This window comes from Balaenoptera borealis (assembly GCF_965194805.1).
Source record: "Balaenoptera borealis genome assembly, chromosome: 11".
Classification (NCBI taxonomy): domain Eukaryota; kingdom Metazoa; phylum Chordata; class Mammalia; order Artiodactyla; family Balaenopteridae; genus Balaenoptera; species Balaenoptera borealis.
The window spans coordinates 107,860,964-107,876,812 of NC_138868.1; the positions used below are offsets into that span (position 1 = coordinate 107,860,964).

At 52.9% G+C, this 15,849-nt stretch overlaps 1 protein-coding gene across 3 annotated transcripts in view; it reads right to left on the bottom strand.

The window, feature by feature from the left end:
- The window catches only part of NFRKB (nuclear factor related to kappaB binding protein), a 35,747-nt gene continuing 19,898 nt past the window's right edge, over positions 1-15,849 (bottom strand). Inside the window, exons 16-27 of one of the 3 annotated variants that reach the window (XM_082343062.1) lie at positions 12,780-12,837; positions 12,191-12,365; positions 10,730-10,836; positions 10,123-10,246; positions 9,860-9,939; positions 9,546-9,766; positions 9,180-9,447; positions 8,056-8,268; positions 5,307-6,074; positions 2,461-2,567; positions 1,590-1,725; positions 1-1,477 (exon numbers count right to left, since the gene is read on the bottom strand). In XM_082343062.1, the coding sequence (XP_082199188.1) occupies positions 1,352-1,477; positions 1,590-1,725; positions 2,461-2,567; positions 5,307-6,074; positions 8,056-8,268; positions 9,180-9,447; positions 9,546-9,766; positions 9,860-9,939; positions 10,123-10,246; positions 10,730-10,836; positions 12,191-12,365; positions 12,780-12,837 (2,383 nt within the window). In that variant the 3' untranslated portion in view covers positions 1-1,351. The other 2 variants (XM_082343061.1, XM_082343063.1) reach the window with 2 other exon arrangements.

The window sequence follows — 15,849 nt, forward strand, 5'->3', positions numbered from 1 at the left end:
TTAGGGATACATTTTTAATAATCTGGATACTTTCAAAAAAGACAGGGAAGCCCTGTCGCTACAGAAAAGCTTCACCACCCAACCCCTGCTCCAATACGAAAGAGGCGTATACTGTCAATAATCAGTGTTTTTAATTACATTTTAAAATATCATTCTGAGTTCTGCCTATAGCTCGACGGAGGCTGAGAACCGTGAAGCAGCCAGGAGCAAATGACTGTAAACCCAGAGCCACCTCCTCTGTGGCTGGTGCTGCCTCGTGGCTGCACCCACCCCCTACCCCTTCTCCCCACCTCTACTCCGGAGCAGAAGCGAGCCAAGTTCTACTTAATAGGGCACATAAGAAACATTTCAGGCTTGAGGCCGTGTGGTCTCAATGACAACTACTCAGTTCTGCCTTCTAACTGAAAGCAGCCACAGGCAGTACGTAAATGAATGGGCACGGGCTGTGTTTCAATAAAGCTTTATTTACAAAACCGGGTAGCCAGCCCAAGGGGCATGGTTTGCTGACTCTTGCTCTGGAACAAAGCAAAACATATCATCTCTGCAATAAAGCTTGTGCTGCAAAAGCAGCATCTCTGCTGGCGTCCGCCTGCTCTGTCCACTGGCCCTGGGCTCGCGTGTGAACAGGCTCAATAAGGGGGTCTAAGTCTGCAGGTGAAGGTATGGACCACAGTCAAGATCCTGACAGCCCGTCTTGAAGAGCGGCTGCCAAACTAGTCCCATTTCAGGGGGCCCACGTGACCTCACTTCCCACGTTTCTCCCCCACCTCACGGCCTCTCTGTTACCATGCAGAGATCAAGTCAGCCTCCAACTTACTAAGAATCTTGCTCTTCTCTCATTCTGGTCAAAAGAATAAATAATCAGTTCAGGGGGAGGAGGCGTGCTAAGCCCAGGTTTCTACTTGGTAAGGATGTACAAGATGTTCTTTAAAAAAATAAGTTACATAAAAATGTCTGGACACAGAGCTCCTAACTAGACCACCAGCCACAGAGAAGCCCAGAGCTAAACAGAGCCCACACAGCACGAGCCTCGTCTGCCGTCTGCACACCTTCTCACCGTCCGCCCGTCCTCAGAGCCTCGCTCCAGGAGGCAGCTGGGCTTGCGTGGCCACGACGCGCTCACACGACCCCACCAGAGAAGCTTCTCCTGGACCAGACAGAACAGACCTCGGAACCCCAGCGCACCTGGCGCAGTGCGCTCCCCGCCGAGCGGCGGCCGGGCCGCCACGGTCCCTCCGCGGGCCTTTCTCAGACAGACGTGCCCGGGGGGCGATGCACCACCCCGCTCTCCCTTTCAGCCAGAAGGCCGACCGGGTGTGGCTTCCGCAGCCACCGTCTTCCTCCCTGAGAATCACTGCTGTTCAGGTGCCTGTTTAGGAGACGGGGCTGTGGTCACGACGACCGTGGAGACGGCTTTGGAGGAACCAGAAGCTGTTCCTTGTTGAAGGTGGGACGCGGGGACGGTCTGGATGCGCACCTGTTTGCAGAAAGAGCGTCTGGTCGGCAGACTGCCCACGGCCCGTCAGCTGAGGACGAGCGGCACGGGCAAGAGGGCCGCCCGACACACGCGGCGGGTGCCCGGACCTCACCTGTGTGGCCTGACCCTGCTGCTGGAGCTGCTGCAACTGCTGGGCGGTGAGGAAGCTAACCGGCTTGTTGCCAGCAATGAGCTTCGTGCCCGCTGGCATGGTGGTGAGGATGATGTTGCGGCCCAGCCCGCCGAGGCTGCAGAGGGGAAGCGGGAGTGAGGCACGGCCGGGCCGGGCCAGCGGAACACCCCGGCACTCTGGACTGAAATGGAAACCGGCTGCCGAGACCACCTTTCTTCCAGCTTCCATGCTTCCCGTGTCAGAGAAGAGAGCGAGGCCAAAGGCTCCCGGTGCTTTGGATGAAATGGCCCCGTATCCGCTCCGCGACCAGCAGGAGTAAGGGACGGGGCCCCAGCAGGTGTGCGCTCCTGACCAGAAACCCGGCCCTGCCAAGGCAGCCGCCCTGAGACCAGCAGACTCATCTCATCATGCCCTCCATCCCCATCTAAGTCAGAACCATGGGACGCCCAGGCCCCCAGGAGGGCCTCCCCTCTGAGCCGTCATCACAGCCCAGGGCTCAGACATCGAGGCGAGGCCTTCCCTAACGCCCATGAGGGGGACTGCCCCCAGCTGTGTCACCACCCACCCCATCCAGCTCCTCCTGTGCCCTCCCTTGCTTTTCCCTAGAGCACGTCACCGGCCAGAGTAATTTAACTCACTATTCCTCTCCCCACTCACTCTACAGTGTAAGCCTGAAGGCAGCACCAACTTCCGTCTGTTCTAATCACTGCTGTATCCACAGCACCCACAACAACGCGGGGTGCTCGAGACTCACTGCTGAGCACAACGAAGGAGCCCGGGAAACCAGCCGCCTTCCCCTCCACGTCCAGGCGTCCCACCAGCCGCCCACCCAACCCTCTACAGCACTTACTTGGCTCCAAGGTTGCCTTTGATGATGGGGGCTGTGACCACACCCTTGCCCTTCATGGGCTGGCTAATGACAGACAGCGGAACCGTGATCCGCGTAGGCAGCTTCCCCTAGAGAGACAAAGCAACTGGGTTTACGGAACAGAAGGAGAGAAGAACCGCCACGCAGCGCCACCCCGCGCCACCCAGCGCCACCCAGCTGCCGTGAGCCTCCTCTCTCCCGCCTCAGGAAGCAGCGCAGCCGCGCACACCTGCCGTCGTCAGGGCAAGACGTGTGCCTGAGCCACCAAGGAAAGCGTGTGTCCGCTTAGGCACAGTATGAGCCTGAGCTCCCAGAGGGGAGGGTCTTTCTCATCCACGTACCCCCCAACACTGGGGACACAGCCAGGCGGAGGAACTGAGCAAGGACAGAGGCACTCAGGAGTGAATACAGCAGGTGCATAACTGCCGCGCCCCTCGAGCAGACGCACTGCTGGGGAGCACACAGCAGGACACATTCCCCGAGTGCTCTGTTTCTCCCAGAGACAAGGGAGGTTAGTCAGGGGACGCTAGTAATAAACTCAACCACATGAAAAGTCCAACCCACAGCTAATAAGAAGGCCCAGAGGAACACAAGAGGAGCTGGAAAGAGCTGGTATCTTTGGGATTTCAGGATGGCTGAGGTTCGGTCACTACACTAGCCTGTTTTTAGGCTGCCTGGTTTTTAACCCTTGGTTGATGATATAATTTACATACAGTAGGATCCTGTGTACATACAACTTTAAAAAATGATTCAAGAGGGGCAGCTGACAAGATGCAAAGAAAAGGAATCAACATTTCCTACGGGCAAGCTGGTTCTAAAGAAGCCAGGCCTTCAGGAGGAAAACTGTATACCAGGGGACCACACTGATCTCCACAGCTGAACTCAACTGCAGCCCCTTAGAAAGCACGGAAAGATGTCAGTGGGCAAGAGAACACGGCCAGATGGGGCCTCCAGGGGAACCTACTAGGGTTGTATTGTCACCTTAAGAATCCCTAGTGTTGAGGACAAAAGCGCTTCAGACCAGCTGTCCACCAGCTTGTGTCCCTCCACGAACTAGCCTACCAGCTGCCTAGACAGACGGGCAGCACCACTCAGTACTTCCTGCCCCACCAAATGCTCTCCGGTTACAGTCACCCTGGTTGATGACAGCAGGGTAGATACCGCTGGATTCACCTGTTTCAGAAGAACTCAAGAGAAACAAAAGTGGATCAAGTAAGCACCGTCTCCTTGCTTCCTTATTTTAACTTCTCTGATATGAGAACCTAAACAAACATTTCCTTTAAAGCAACACTGCACTTCAGGGTTGGCTGGTTGGCTTTACTACCGTGTAGGTCCTCCTTCCTCCCACTAATCCTCTGGATTTTATCCAAATTAGTGAGGTTTTACTATATTGCCTGCTTAGAAAAGTAAACTGTATTTTATACTGTCCAGATGTACCCATACAGAACAGTGCCCCTTATCTAGAGGTTAAAGAATAAACACATGCACCCAGAAACACACCTGTTGATACGGAAATTTGGTTTATGATAAAGGTAGTACCTCAAGTTAGTGGGGATGAGACTAGTCATTGATGTTGGAATAATTTGAAAAATATGAGAGCTATACCACATGCCATTCACAAAAATATATTTCAAATGGATTTCTCAATTACACTTTCTTTAAACTCTAAAAATATTTTATGAAAATGAGGGCTGACATCTTTATAACCCTGGAATAAGAAAGGCACAAGACAGGAAACCTAGGAGCCATAAAAGAAAATGTTGATGGCTCTAATCAGATAAAATACCTGTAGAGCAAAAGGCTTCACATGCAAGGTTAAAAATTGACAGACTGGAAGAAAATATTTTCTACACATACAAGAACTAATATGCAGAAGACACAAAGGCTGGTGCCAGCTCACACAATACGAAAAGGCCAAATACCCCAGAAGAAAACTGGCAAAGATTTATTCACCCCTGGAGAGCCCACGCCAACCTCTGGATGAATGGCTGCCATCCTCACTAAAGATCCAGGAAACAGAAAAAGAACTCTCTTTTTACCAGTAAGATAAGGACATAAAGTTTAAAAAAACAGGATATCCAGCACGAGGTTAGGGTACGAGGGAAACAGGAAACTAGCTGATGGAGCGTAGGCTGGTGTGGCCTTTTTGCTAATACAACTGGAGTATGAGAACTTTCAATGTGTACCTCCCAGACCCATGCCAGGAACCTCTGCTCCTGAAATACTGATACATGTTCACATACACAAACATGCACTGTAGCAATGGTTTTTAACGAGATACTAAGTATCGTAGGATCTGGAATGAGGCCCAAGACACATTTTTAAATATTTAAATAAAGCAAATCACAGATTGAGGTCTCTCATAGGCATTTTAAAACCACGTAAATATATACGAAAACGCTCAGAAAAAGAACTAGGAGAATAAATGCCAAAACACGACGAGTGATGAGCCTCACGAAAGGAGAATCAGAGGTGATGAGAGGAACTTCATACTTACTCCGTGTACCTCTGCACTGTTTTACTTTTCTTTTTTTCTTATAACATCTTTATTGGAGTAGAGTTGCTTTACAACCTTGTGTTAGTTTCTGCTGTATAACAAAGTGAATCAGCTATATGCATACGTATATCCCCTGCACTGTTTTACTTTTATGAGAACGTATGCCCGTGCTACACTTTCGTAAATTTGTCTCAGAATTAAACAGCCAAGTATTTTAGTAAATAAGCCTGTTTGGGTCAAAGGAGGAGACAGACAGGGCTTCTAGTCTGCACTCCCAACAAGAGAAGTTTCCCAAGCAGAAGGGCTGGTCTCCACCACCAATGTTACTCACAGCCTGGGACGTGGAAACAACCGTGGTGCTGACGGGGACCTGCCGCACGGCAGGGGCTCCCGTCCCGATGCTGATGGGCGTGCTGGCGGCCCCAGAAGCCACGGCCACAGTCTTGGACACGGCAGCATTCACACTGGGCAAGGACACCGCGGACGTATGGACAGTTCCGGACCCACTGGCCACGGAGGGCCCTTGCTTGGCATGGGCTGCGACGGTGATGGTCTGGCCCGCTTTGGGGGGCATCACCCCCAGGCCCTGCACGATGCGGATGGTGGCAGCTGGTTTGGCTTCAGACGAGGCCACAGTGCTTTTCCCCTTCTGGTCAGCCACACTCACGCCAAGCGCCGGCATCAAGCGAAAAGCTGAACTCGAGGCTTCTGTCGGCTTGAGGTCGGGAGTCACTTTGACCACGGTGGTCCCTGGTGGAGTGGACGAGGGGGCACTGGCTGCACTGGCCTTGGCAGGGCTGTCGGCTGCGTGGACCGGGTTGGAAGTGACGTGTAAGGTAGCGGAGATGCCTTTGCCCGAGGGGCCGCTGCCTGTCCCAAAGAGGTCCTGGGTCAGTTTGACTGTGGTGACCTGGGACTTGGCCAACGTGGCCATCATGTCTGGAGTGATCCGCAGAACAGTCTGGCCTTTGGCGTCCGTGGTGATGGAGGAGGGCGGTAGCCGCAGCACGTCCTTGCCCTGGATACGGAAGTTAGTGGCTGTGAGTGGGATGCTGCCGCCCGTCTGGGGCTTCACGCCAAGCTGCCCGGTGATGGCCACCTGGAGGGGAAGGAGAGCGCTGACAAAGGCGTTCGCGAGGCCGAGCCTCCATGTTCCCCCGGAGCGTGACTGGGGGAACCTCCACTGCGGGGAATGTGGGCCTCATGTATTTTTCTAACTTTCTGTTTTGAAATATGGAAGACATTCATTCGCCAAAGCAGAAAACAGTCTAACAAATCCATGTACCCATCACGCAATTTCACAAGTCAACACTTGGCCAATTTTATCTATCTTTCCCCACTCTTCAGGGAGCTGGGGTGGGGGGAGGGAGGAGTTGGGATATTTTAAAGTAAACCAATAAATATCATTCTGCTGATCAACACATTCGTCCCTGGGTATCCAGGGCTGCTCAAGTCCCTGACATAAAATGGCACGGGACATTCAGCCCTCCGTACCTGCGGGTTCAAAACCAAAGTTCAGTCAGTGGTTGGTTGAATCCGTGGAGGTGGAACCCAAGGAAAGAGAGGGCCGACTGGACTTCTACATGTCTCTAACCTAGAAGAGGACTTCTAAATGTAAAAGTAATCCCCTATCATCCCCTCATAATCACCTGTAAATATTATAACACACACTCGCATTTCCCCTACAGACTCAGAAATGCCTCACTGTTGTGCTGACCTCCACTTTGAGGCAGCAGCAGGGCCCGGCACTAAAGGGCATGAGCCCCGGGGCCAGGCTTCCCGGGTTCCCACGCCAACTCCTACCTACGGCCAATGTCCACGTGCAACAGGTGCGGTCCTTCTAGGCGGGGGGGCTCTGTGTCTCACGAGCCGTCCCCCCTCTACTGGACCACTCATGCCATCAGTCGAGTTCACTCACTATCCACCTCCACTGAGCGGTCAGTTCTCAGGCCTCGTCTCACTGCCCTTCACACGCCTGGTGCTGCTACCGACTTCGTGAGCACACTTTCCTCTCAGCCTGTCTCAGTCTCCACACCACAGTGTTTCCTTCTGTCTCAGTGAACGACAGTACCGCCCACCCAGTCACTCAAGCCAAGAGCCACAGCGTCATTCCTGACCCCGTCCTCAAACCACCAGGAAATCACACTGCTCTGTCGCCAGGCCCTTGCTCGAAGCCCGGCCCACCGCCCACCTGCACGGCTGCAACTCCCTCCCACCTGGCTTCCCTGCTTCCACCCTTGGCCCCTAGAGTCCACGCCACGCAAAAGCAGTGGAATGGACTTCAGATTTCTTTAAATGTAAACTAGGTCAAGTCATCCTGGCTCACAATCTTTCGATGGCTCCCATCACATTTAAAGTGAAAGCAAAGTCTGACGTGACTTAACCACTGGCAACCTCGCCTTCTAACACCTGCGCGCTTGCTCACGAGCCTCCTACAGCCTTCCTGCCGTTCCTCAAGCGTTCCCAACTCGAGGCCTTTTCACGTGCTGTTCCCACGCCTGGGATGCTTGACCCCGGACAAGCACGGCTCCGCACGCTCTCCAGCCTCGCTCACCGCTCTCGCAAGCCTCCTCCCCAGAGAGGTCTTCTCTATGACACTAGGAGCCTCAGGAAGGCAGGGGCCTGGTCTGGGTGATGCACAGACTCAGCCCCCAACACTCTGCACAGTGGCCGGCACACAAAAAGCACCCAATAAACATCTGATGAAAAAAATAACGTTACTTCATCATTAGTGGTTCCATTTCAACAGTAAAATAGGGATAACAAAAGTGCCTGCCCTGAGGTGTTATGGGAATGACATTCAAGTTATTCTATAGGGTTTTAGCTAAGTAAATTCATGAAGAGTCTACTCCAAATCAAGAAACTCAGCTACTAAATGCTGAATTACATGGAAAGAAACAGGAAAAAAAACCACAAACCTCTTTGGCATCTACCAAGCTTGCACTGCCCTTGCTGGAAACTCACGCTTGAAATACCTACGAACTAAGGATCAAAGGTCACAAGCCACTAAGATCTCAAACTATCCTTTGATTCTGGACAAAGGAGCCAGACCCACCCGGACAGGACAGCCGTGCACCTACCTGCTTGATAATGTTCTGTCCTGTGACATTCTGAATGACGGCAGCCGCGGGGGTGCTCGGAGCGGAGCCCCCAGGAGAACTGGTGGCCGGCTTGCTCGCAGGGTTGGCTGCGGCAGGGAGACTTGTCACCGTGAGCCCCGCCGGCCCCGGTCCCGGCCGCTGCACGGTGGCCGCCGCAGTCTGAGCTTTGACTGGAACTGTGGCCATTACTGTCTAGTTCAGGGCAGGAGGGCAAGAGCTTAGTTAGACCCTAAGCCGCAGACCAGCACGTGGAGTGGTCTCCACCTGTCACCACCCAGGAAGCGTTCCTGTAAGAGGGCTTCTAATCCAACAACGCCAAGGGCGCACTACCCTCTAAAATGAACAGTGTGCAGTTCTTATCCTTAGGTAGAACATCTTAACTTTCAGAAATACTTTCTCATTTAATATCTCATTTCACCCCTACACACTGAGGGCAAACATTATACCCCTTTTACAGCAGAGGGACCTGAGGCAGGAGACCCTTGTCTAAAGCACAGCAGTTAGTGGCCTGGCTAAGGCTAGAGGCACGAGGGAAGGAGGCTGAGACCTAGAATCACAGGCCTGGATTTACACCGCACCTCTATCTACCAGGGTCCTGATGTCACAATCCTGCGTAAATCGCTAAACTTCCCAACGTTCTAATTCCCGACACGTATTCAATAAAACACAACTTACAACTTGCTTACCAGGCTTTGAACATTAAATGAGCTGTTGTGATAAACATCATCGTCAGCACAGTCACCTGGGTCCTGGGTCCTGACCCAGACTGCCTGGCAGACTCATCACCCCGGCCCCTGGGCGCCGGCCCGCCTTACCTGGGGCCCGCCTTACCTGGGGCCCTCCTTACCTGGGGCCCGCCTTACCTGGGGCCCGCCTTACCTGGGGCCCTCCTTACCTGGGGCCCGCCTTACCTGGGGCCCTCCTTACCTGGGGCCCTCCTTACCTGGGGCCCGCCTTACCTGGGGCCCTCCTTACTTGGGGCCCGCCTTACCTGGGGCCCGCCTTACCTGGGGCCCTCCTTACTTGGGGCCCGCCTTACCTGGGGCCCGCCTTACCTGGGGCCCTCCTTACCTGGGGCCCGCCTTACCTGGGGCCCGCCTTACCTGGGGCCCGCCTTTGGTCTGCACGGCGGTGGCCGGCACGCGAATCTGCGGTCCTGCTGTCATCTGCGGCAGCGTCGGTGCCGGCCCCGCCGACGGAGTCACCGCAGGAAGGCTGGGCTGGGCCACCACCCGCACCTGGGGGAGTCCAGCTGAGCCGGAGTGGCTCACGACACGGGCGGCGGCCTGAGAACTCGGTGGAGTCTGGCTGGACGCCGGGGAGAGCATGGTTCCCAGCTGCGGCATCGTCGGCGAAGACACGAGAAGAACACTGTAAGGAACACACGGGGAAACACAGCAGACAACTTAGGACACGGATTCAAAAGAACCCTGGAGGGAGAAAGCTGGAGAGGAAATGGAAGCGCTCACCCCGAAGTGGACTTCACCGGTTCCGAGACAGTCGTGGGGCCACTTTTGTTCACTGACGGCACGGGCGGGGGGGAGATGGGCGTGGCGGGCAGAGCAGGAGTGGTGGGGGTCACAGGCGTGACCGGGGTGGGGGGCATGCTGGAGTCGCTGAGGCTCAGCTGGCTCTGCTCGGAAGGGCCAGCGCCGAGGACCTTCACCGAACCCTCCTTGCTGCTGGACTTCTGCACAAGGACGGGGTGCGCACGGACGCGGGCGTGAGCAAGGCCCGCGGGGACGCCACAGCCCCTCCGCCGCCATCCCGCGGGGTCACTTACCACCTTGGATGGGGGCTTGGGTTTTTGCTGAAGGGCTTTCCTGGCTTTAGCTGCAGCTGCCTGGGCCTGGTGGATCCGCTCTGCGGACAAGAGTGGGAGCTTCAGCAACAGCTTAACCTCAGCACAGTATGGAGGGTGGTCTCACCGAGAGCCAGGGCGCTAACCCGCCTCCACAGCTCTGTCCTGCCCGCATGCCAGTGAGAAGAAGAGTGGAGCTGGGGCAGGAGGGCAGAGGCAGCCCTCAGCTGGCTGGGCACACACACCGAACTCTTCCTCGCTCCGGTCCCGATGCAGGTAGATCCACAACTTCCGTCCGATGTCGTACTTCACACACGGGTCCTTCTCGTAATGCAGCCGATCCAGGGCACCACTCACCACTGTATTCACCTGAGACCCAGGACAAAGAGGAGGAAGGACCACGCAGGCTCAGACTCGGGGAAAATCCCTGGGTGAGAGGCACAGCCAACACACAGATCCTACCTCCCGATGGCTCACCCCATCACCCGGCAGAACAAGAAACTACGAGTCCCAAGAGATGGAGGTGCTGTGCCCCGAACATGGTGAGCTGAGAGCAGGAGAGCCTCGCCAATGGCAAGGTCGAGCAGCAGCACCGCTCACCTTTCTCAAGACGGCCTCCTTTCCTCTCCATCAGTTTTTTTTTTGGCTGCGCCGCACGGCTTGCAGGATCTTAGGTCCCCGATCAGGGACTGAACCTGGACCCTCAGCAGTGAAAGCGCCGAGTCCTAACCACTGGACCACCAGGGAATCCCCATCAGTTTTTTTTATTTTACGTTATTCTCTCTTGTGTCTCCTTGTAAGCTCCCTTAAATCCATCCTGCAACAAAACACGAGCAGCCCTTGCCCTCCTACCTGAGTGCTGGTGACGTCTGGAGCCAGGAACTGGGAGTCCTTGAGCAGCTCACAGATCTCCGCCCGCGTGCCCTCCCCGTTGGGCAGCCGGGCCGCCGCGTCGCGAACTGACACCAGAAACAGCAGAGTCCGAGCGTCAGCGGGGCTCCCGGGGGAACTGTCTCCCAACTGCTGACCAGCAGCAGGCGGACACGGCCCTCTGCGGGGCTCCCGGGGGAGCTGCCCCCCACTGCTGACCAGCAGCACGTGGACACGGCCCTCTGCGGGGCTCCCGGGGGAGCTGCCCCCCACTGCTGACCAGCAGCAGGTGGACACGGCCCTCTGCGGGGCTCCCGGGGGAGCTGCCCCCAACTGCTGACCAGCAGCACGTGGACACGGCCCTCTGCGGGGCTCCCGGGGGAGCTGCCCCCCACTGCTGACCAGCAGCACGCGGACACGGCCCTCTGCGGGGCTCCCGGGGGAGCTGCCCCCCAACTGCTGACCAGCAGCAGGTGGACACGGCCCTCTGCGGGGCTCCCGGGGGAGCTGCCCCCCACTGCTGACCAGCAGCAGGTGGACACGGCCCTCTGCGGGGCTCCCCGGGGAGCTGCCCCCCACTGCTGACCAGCAGCAGGTGGACACGGCCCTCTGCGGGGCTCCCGGGGGAGCTGCCCCCAACTGCTGACCAGCAGCAGGTGGACACGGCCCTCTGCGGGCAGCTTCTTCCACACCCTTCACACTTTCAGCCAAGGCTGAAGACCCAGGACCCCTGAGAGTTCAGTGCGTCCAGGAACTCAGGCAGAAAAAAGTTACAACTTTAACTGAAATTCAGCATTTCCTTCCATTGTGAACCAAGGTTGGCATAACCTTTGTTGGCATATGTTGCCAACCATATGATGGCAGTGCCGTGATGCTGTAATGGAAATCAGACGTTTTCTTATCACAGCACAGCTGCTGCAGACAACCCAAAATATCATTTCCACTCATCACGAGCTGGGAATTAGAGGAGTTATAAGACCTGCCACTAGATCTTGTCATTTAATATCGTAATAAAAACATACATTTCTGCACCATAAATCTGTTTTAATATTCTGATAACAATTTCAATATGACTGGTTTCTTTTGTAACTCTGTGCATCTTATTTTAGGCATTTAAAAACTTAATTCTGAGAAGGGGTCCAGAGTTTACCAGACTGCCAGCGACCTGTGGCCTAAAAAAGGTTAAAAACCTCACCTTTGAAGGAATCCTAGTCTGGAGGAAGCAAATTCCGACACCTAAGCTAACTGTCTAGCAGCCTGTGAACAGTTCCTGAAGGAAGGCAAACATGAGCCCAGACCCCAGGGAGGAAACACGGATTCTGTGTAGATCTCTGGGGCAGAATCCCTCCTTCCGCGTCCCGAACTGCAAAGCCTCCTGAAGCTACGCTGACCCTCCAGCCTTTGCAATGGGGGCGGGGGGGGACAGCAGACAGAGGCACGCACCCAGGGACAAGATGGTGACGTAGGCGGGCCGGTCGGAGCGCAGCAGGGAGTGTTCCCGTGCCTTGTTGAGCGACGTCTCCTTGTCGAACACGCCCTTCACGGGCCCCACGACGGACTCGAAGCCATGCATGCGAAAGGTGAATGCCTTGTGGGGCTGGCTGTACCGGTAACGCTCCTGCCAAGAGAAGGGACGAGGCTCCTGAGTCAGTCACGGGGGCTCTCTCTAGTCACCCCGTACAGGAAGGGGTCGGCCCGGAGAAACTAAAGCAAAAAGCAAACAGGCTATTCCACTAGGAACACTGAGCCGACCACAGTAGGAAAAGGATGGTCCCCAAAAGCCAGTCACTAGCAAACAGATCAAGAGGTAAATGTGTTGTTTTGTATCTAGAAGAAAAACCATCAGAACATTTTTCATTCCCTTCCTCACACCATCTCTGCCCCCCAAAAGCAATCCCAACCCACGGAATAGCAAGGTTAAGGGTGTGAGCTGCTTCCAAGAATTTGGACTCAAGGACAGTCAGGCTCAGAGCTTCTCACCTCATGGCCTCACAGATACAGAGATTTACACTGGGTTCCAGCTTTTTCTTACCTGCTCCTGAAAAACTCGCTTCTCCTCTCCCGTGCTGGGCCGCACCACATAGTCAGTTCTTCTGGAACACAAAGACCTTTGGGTCCATCGCCCCTTCTCCAGCACCCAGAACCACTGGGTCCATCGCCCCCTCTCCAGGACCCAGAACCACTGGGTCCATCGCCCCCTCTCCAGCACCCAGAACCACTGGGTCCATCGCCCCCTCTCCAGCACCCAGAACCACTGGGTCCATCGTCCCCTCTCCAGCACCCAGAACCACTGGGTCCATCGCCCCCTCTCCAGCACCCAGAACCACGCCCTTTGCAACACGAGTGCTCTATCTGTCCATTAGTGAGTGCTCTTATCTTGCAAAGGTCAGAAGTCCACTTTCCAGACCCTGCCAAGTAGCTCCTGTTGGTTATTTCCAAAATTACTTGATTCTTAGAAATCCAGAAAGGTACTGGGTAGGTGGGAAAGAAATTGACGCCATGTTTTACCTACTGTTTTCAGTACTGTTGCTAAGTAAGCCTAATCTAAAGGCAACAAAGAATTCAGCTTTAGAGGAACAAAGGACTTCAAATTTGTACGATGACAAGGGTGGTTTTTCTGCTTCCTAGGCAAAAGTACCAAGAAATTGAGATCAGGGAACTCCCTTGCGGTTCAGTGGTTAGGACTCCACATTTTCAATGTCGGGGCCCGGGTTCGATCCCTGGTTGGGGAACTAAGCTCCCACAAGCCACACAGTGCAGCCAAAAAAAAAAAAAAGAAAAAAGAAAAAAAAAAGAAATTGCGTTCTATTATGTAAGGCAATGGTTCTGCCACTTTCAGGTTGGTCCTGAGTACTGGTGTTCAGGAATCTAACTAAAGAGCTATACAACAGCATCAAAGCAATAAAACACTTAGAATACATTTAACCAAGGAGGTGGAAGATCTCTACACCGAAAACTACAAGACTTTGATTAAAGAAATTGAAGAAGACACCAGTAAAAAGAAAGATACTCTATGTTCAAGGACTGGAAGAATATTGTTAAAATGCCCATATCACCCAAAGTTATCGATAGATTAATGAAGTCCCTATGAAAATTCCAATGACATTTTTCACAGAAATAGAAGAAAACAATCCTAAAATTTGTATGGAACCACAAAAGACCCCAAACAGCCAAAGCAATCCTGAAAAAAAACAAAGCTGGAAACATCACACTTGCTGATTTCAAACTATGTTACGAAGTTACAGTAATCAAAATAGTATGGTACTCTCATAAAAATCGACACATAAACCAGTGGGACAGAATTGAGAGCCAAGAAATAAACCACTGCATATATCGTCAACTAATACTCGGCAAATGGAGCCAAGAATACTCAATGGGGAAAGAACAGCCTCTTCAATAAATGATGCTGGGAAAACTGGACAACCACAAGCAAAAGAATGGAACTGGACCGCTACCTTAAACTATTCACAAAAATTAACTTGAAATGGATTAGACTTCAACGTAACACCTGAAACTAAAACTCCTGGAAGAAAATATAGGGAAGAAGCTCCTGCACAATGATCTTGGCAATGATTTTTTGGAGATGACACCAAAAGCACAAGCAACAAAAGCAAAAATAAACAAGTAGGACTACCTCAAAGAAAAGCTTCTGTACAGGGGCCTTCCCTGGTGGCACAGTGGTTAAGAATTCACCTGCCAATGCAGGGGACACGGATTCAAGCCCTGGTCCGGGAAGATCCCACATGCCTCGGGGCAGCTAAGCCCGTGCGCCACAACTACTGAGCCTGTGCTCTAGAGCCCGTGAGCCACAACACTGAGCCTGTGTGCCACAACGACTGAAGCCCGCGTGCCTAGAGCCCGTGCTCCGCAACAAGAGAAGCCACCGCAATGAGAAGCCTGCGCACCGCAACAAAGAGTAGTCCCGGCTCACTGCAACTAGAGAAAGCCCGTGCACAGCAACGAAGACCCAACACAGCCAAAAATAAAATAAATAAATTTTTTTTTAAAAAAAGCTTCCATACAAAGAAAACCATCAACAAAATGAAAAGGCAACCTACAGAATGGCAGAAAATATTTGCAAATCATACATATGTAAGAGGTTAATATCCAAAATATTTAAGGAACTCCTACAACTCAAAAGCAAAATACCCAAATAATCCAATTAAAAAACGGGCAAAGGACCTGAACAGACATTTTTCTAAAGATACACGAATGACTAACAGGTACACGAAAAGGTGCTCAACATCACTAATCATCAAGGAAATACAAATCAAAACCACAATGAAATATCAATTCACATCCGTTAGAGTACCTATTACCAGAAAGACAAGAGATAACAAGTGTTGGCGAGGATGCAGAGAAAAGGAAACCCTTGTGCACTATGGTGGGAATGCAAACTGGTGCAGCCGTTATGGAGAGCAGTATGGACGTGCCTCAGAAAACTGAAAACAGAACTACCACCTGATCCAGCAATCTTACTTCTGGGAACATTTCCGAAGGAAATGAAACCACTATCTCAAAGAGGTATCTGTACCCCCATGTTCACTGCATTATTTACAAGAGCCAAGACGTGGAAACCACTGTGATGGGTAAGTGTCCATCAGTGGATGAATGGATAAAGGAAATGTGTGTGTACACGTACGTACACACACAGTGGAATGTTATTCAGGCATTAAAAAAAGTAGGAAATTCTGCCATTTGCAACAACATGGATGGATCTAGAGGGTATTATGCTTAGTGAAATCAGTCAGTGAAAGACAAACACTGTAAGATCTCACTTGCATGTGCAACCGAAAAGAAGCGTTAACTCACAGAAACAGAGCCTAGAATGGTAGTTACCAGGGGATGGGGGAAATGGGGAGACACTGGTTAAAGTTATAGAAAGTTCTATGGATCTAACAAACAGCACGGTGACTACAGTCAACAATACTGCATCATATCAGCACGGTGCTTTGTGACCGCCTGGGGGGGTGGGATGGGGAGGGTGGGAGGGAGGGAGATGTGGGAGGGAGGAGATATGGGAACGTGTGTATATCTGTAGCTGATTCACTTTGTTATAAAGCAGAAACTAACACACCATTGAGAAGCAATTATACTTCAAT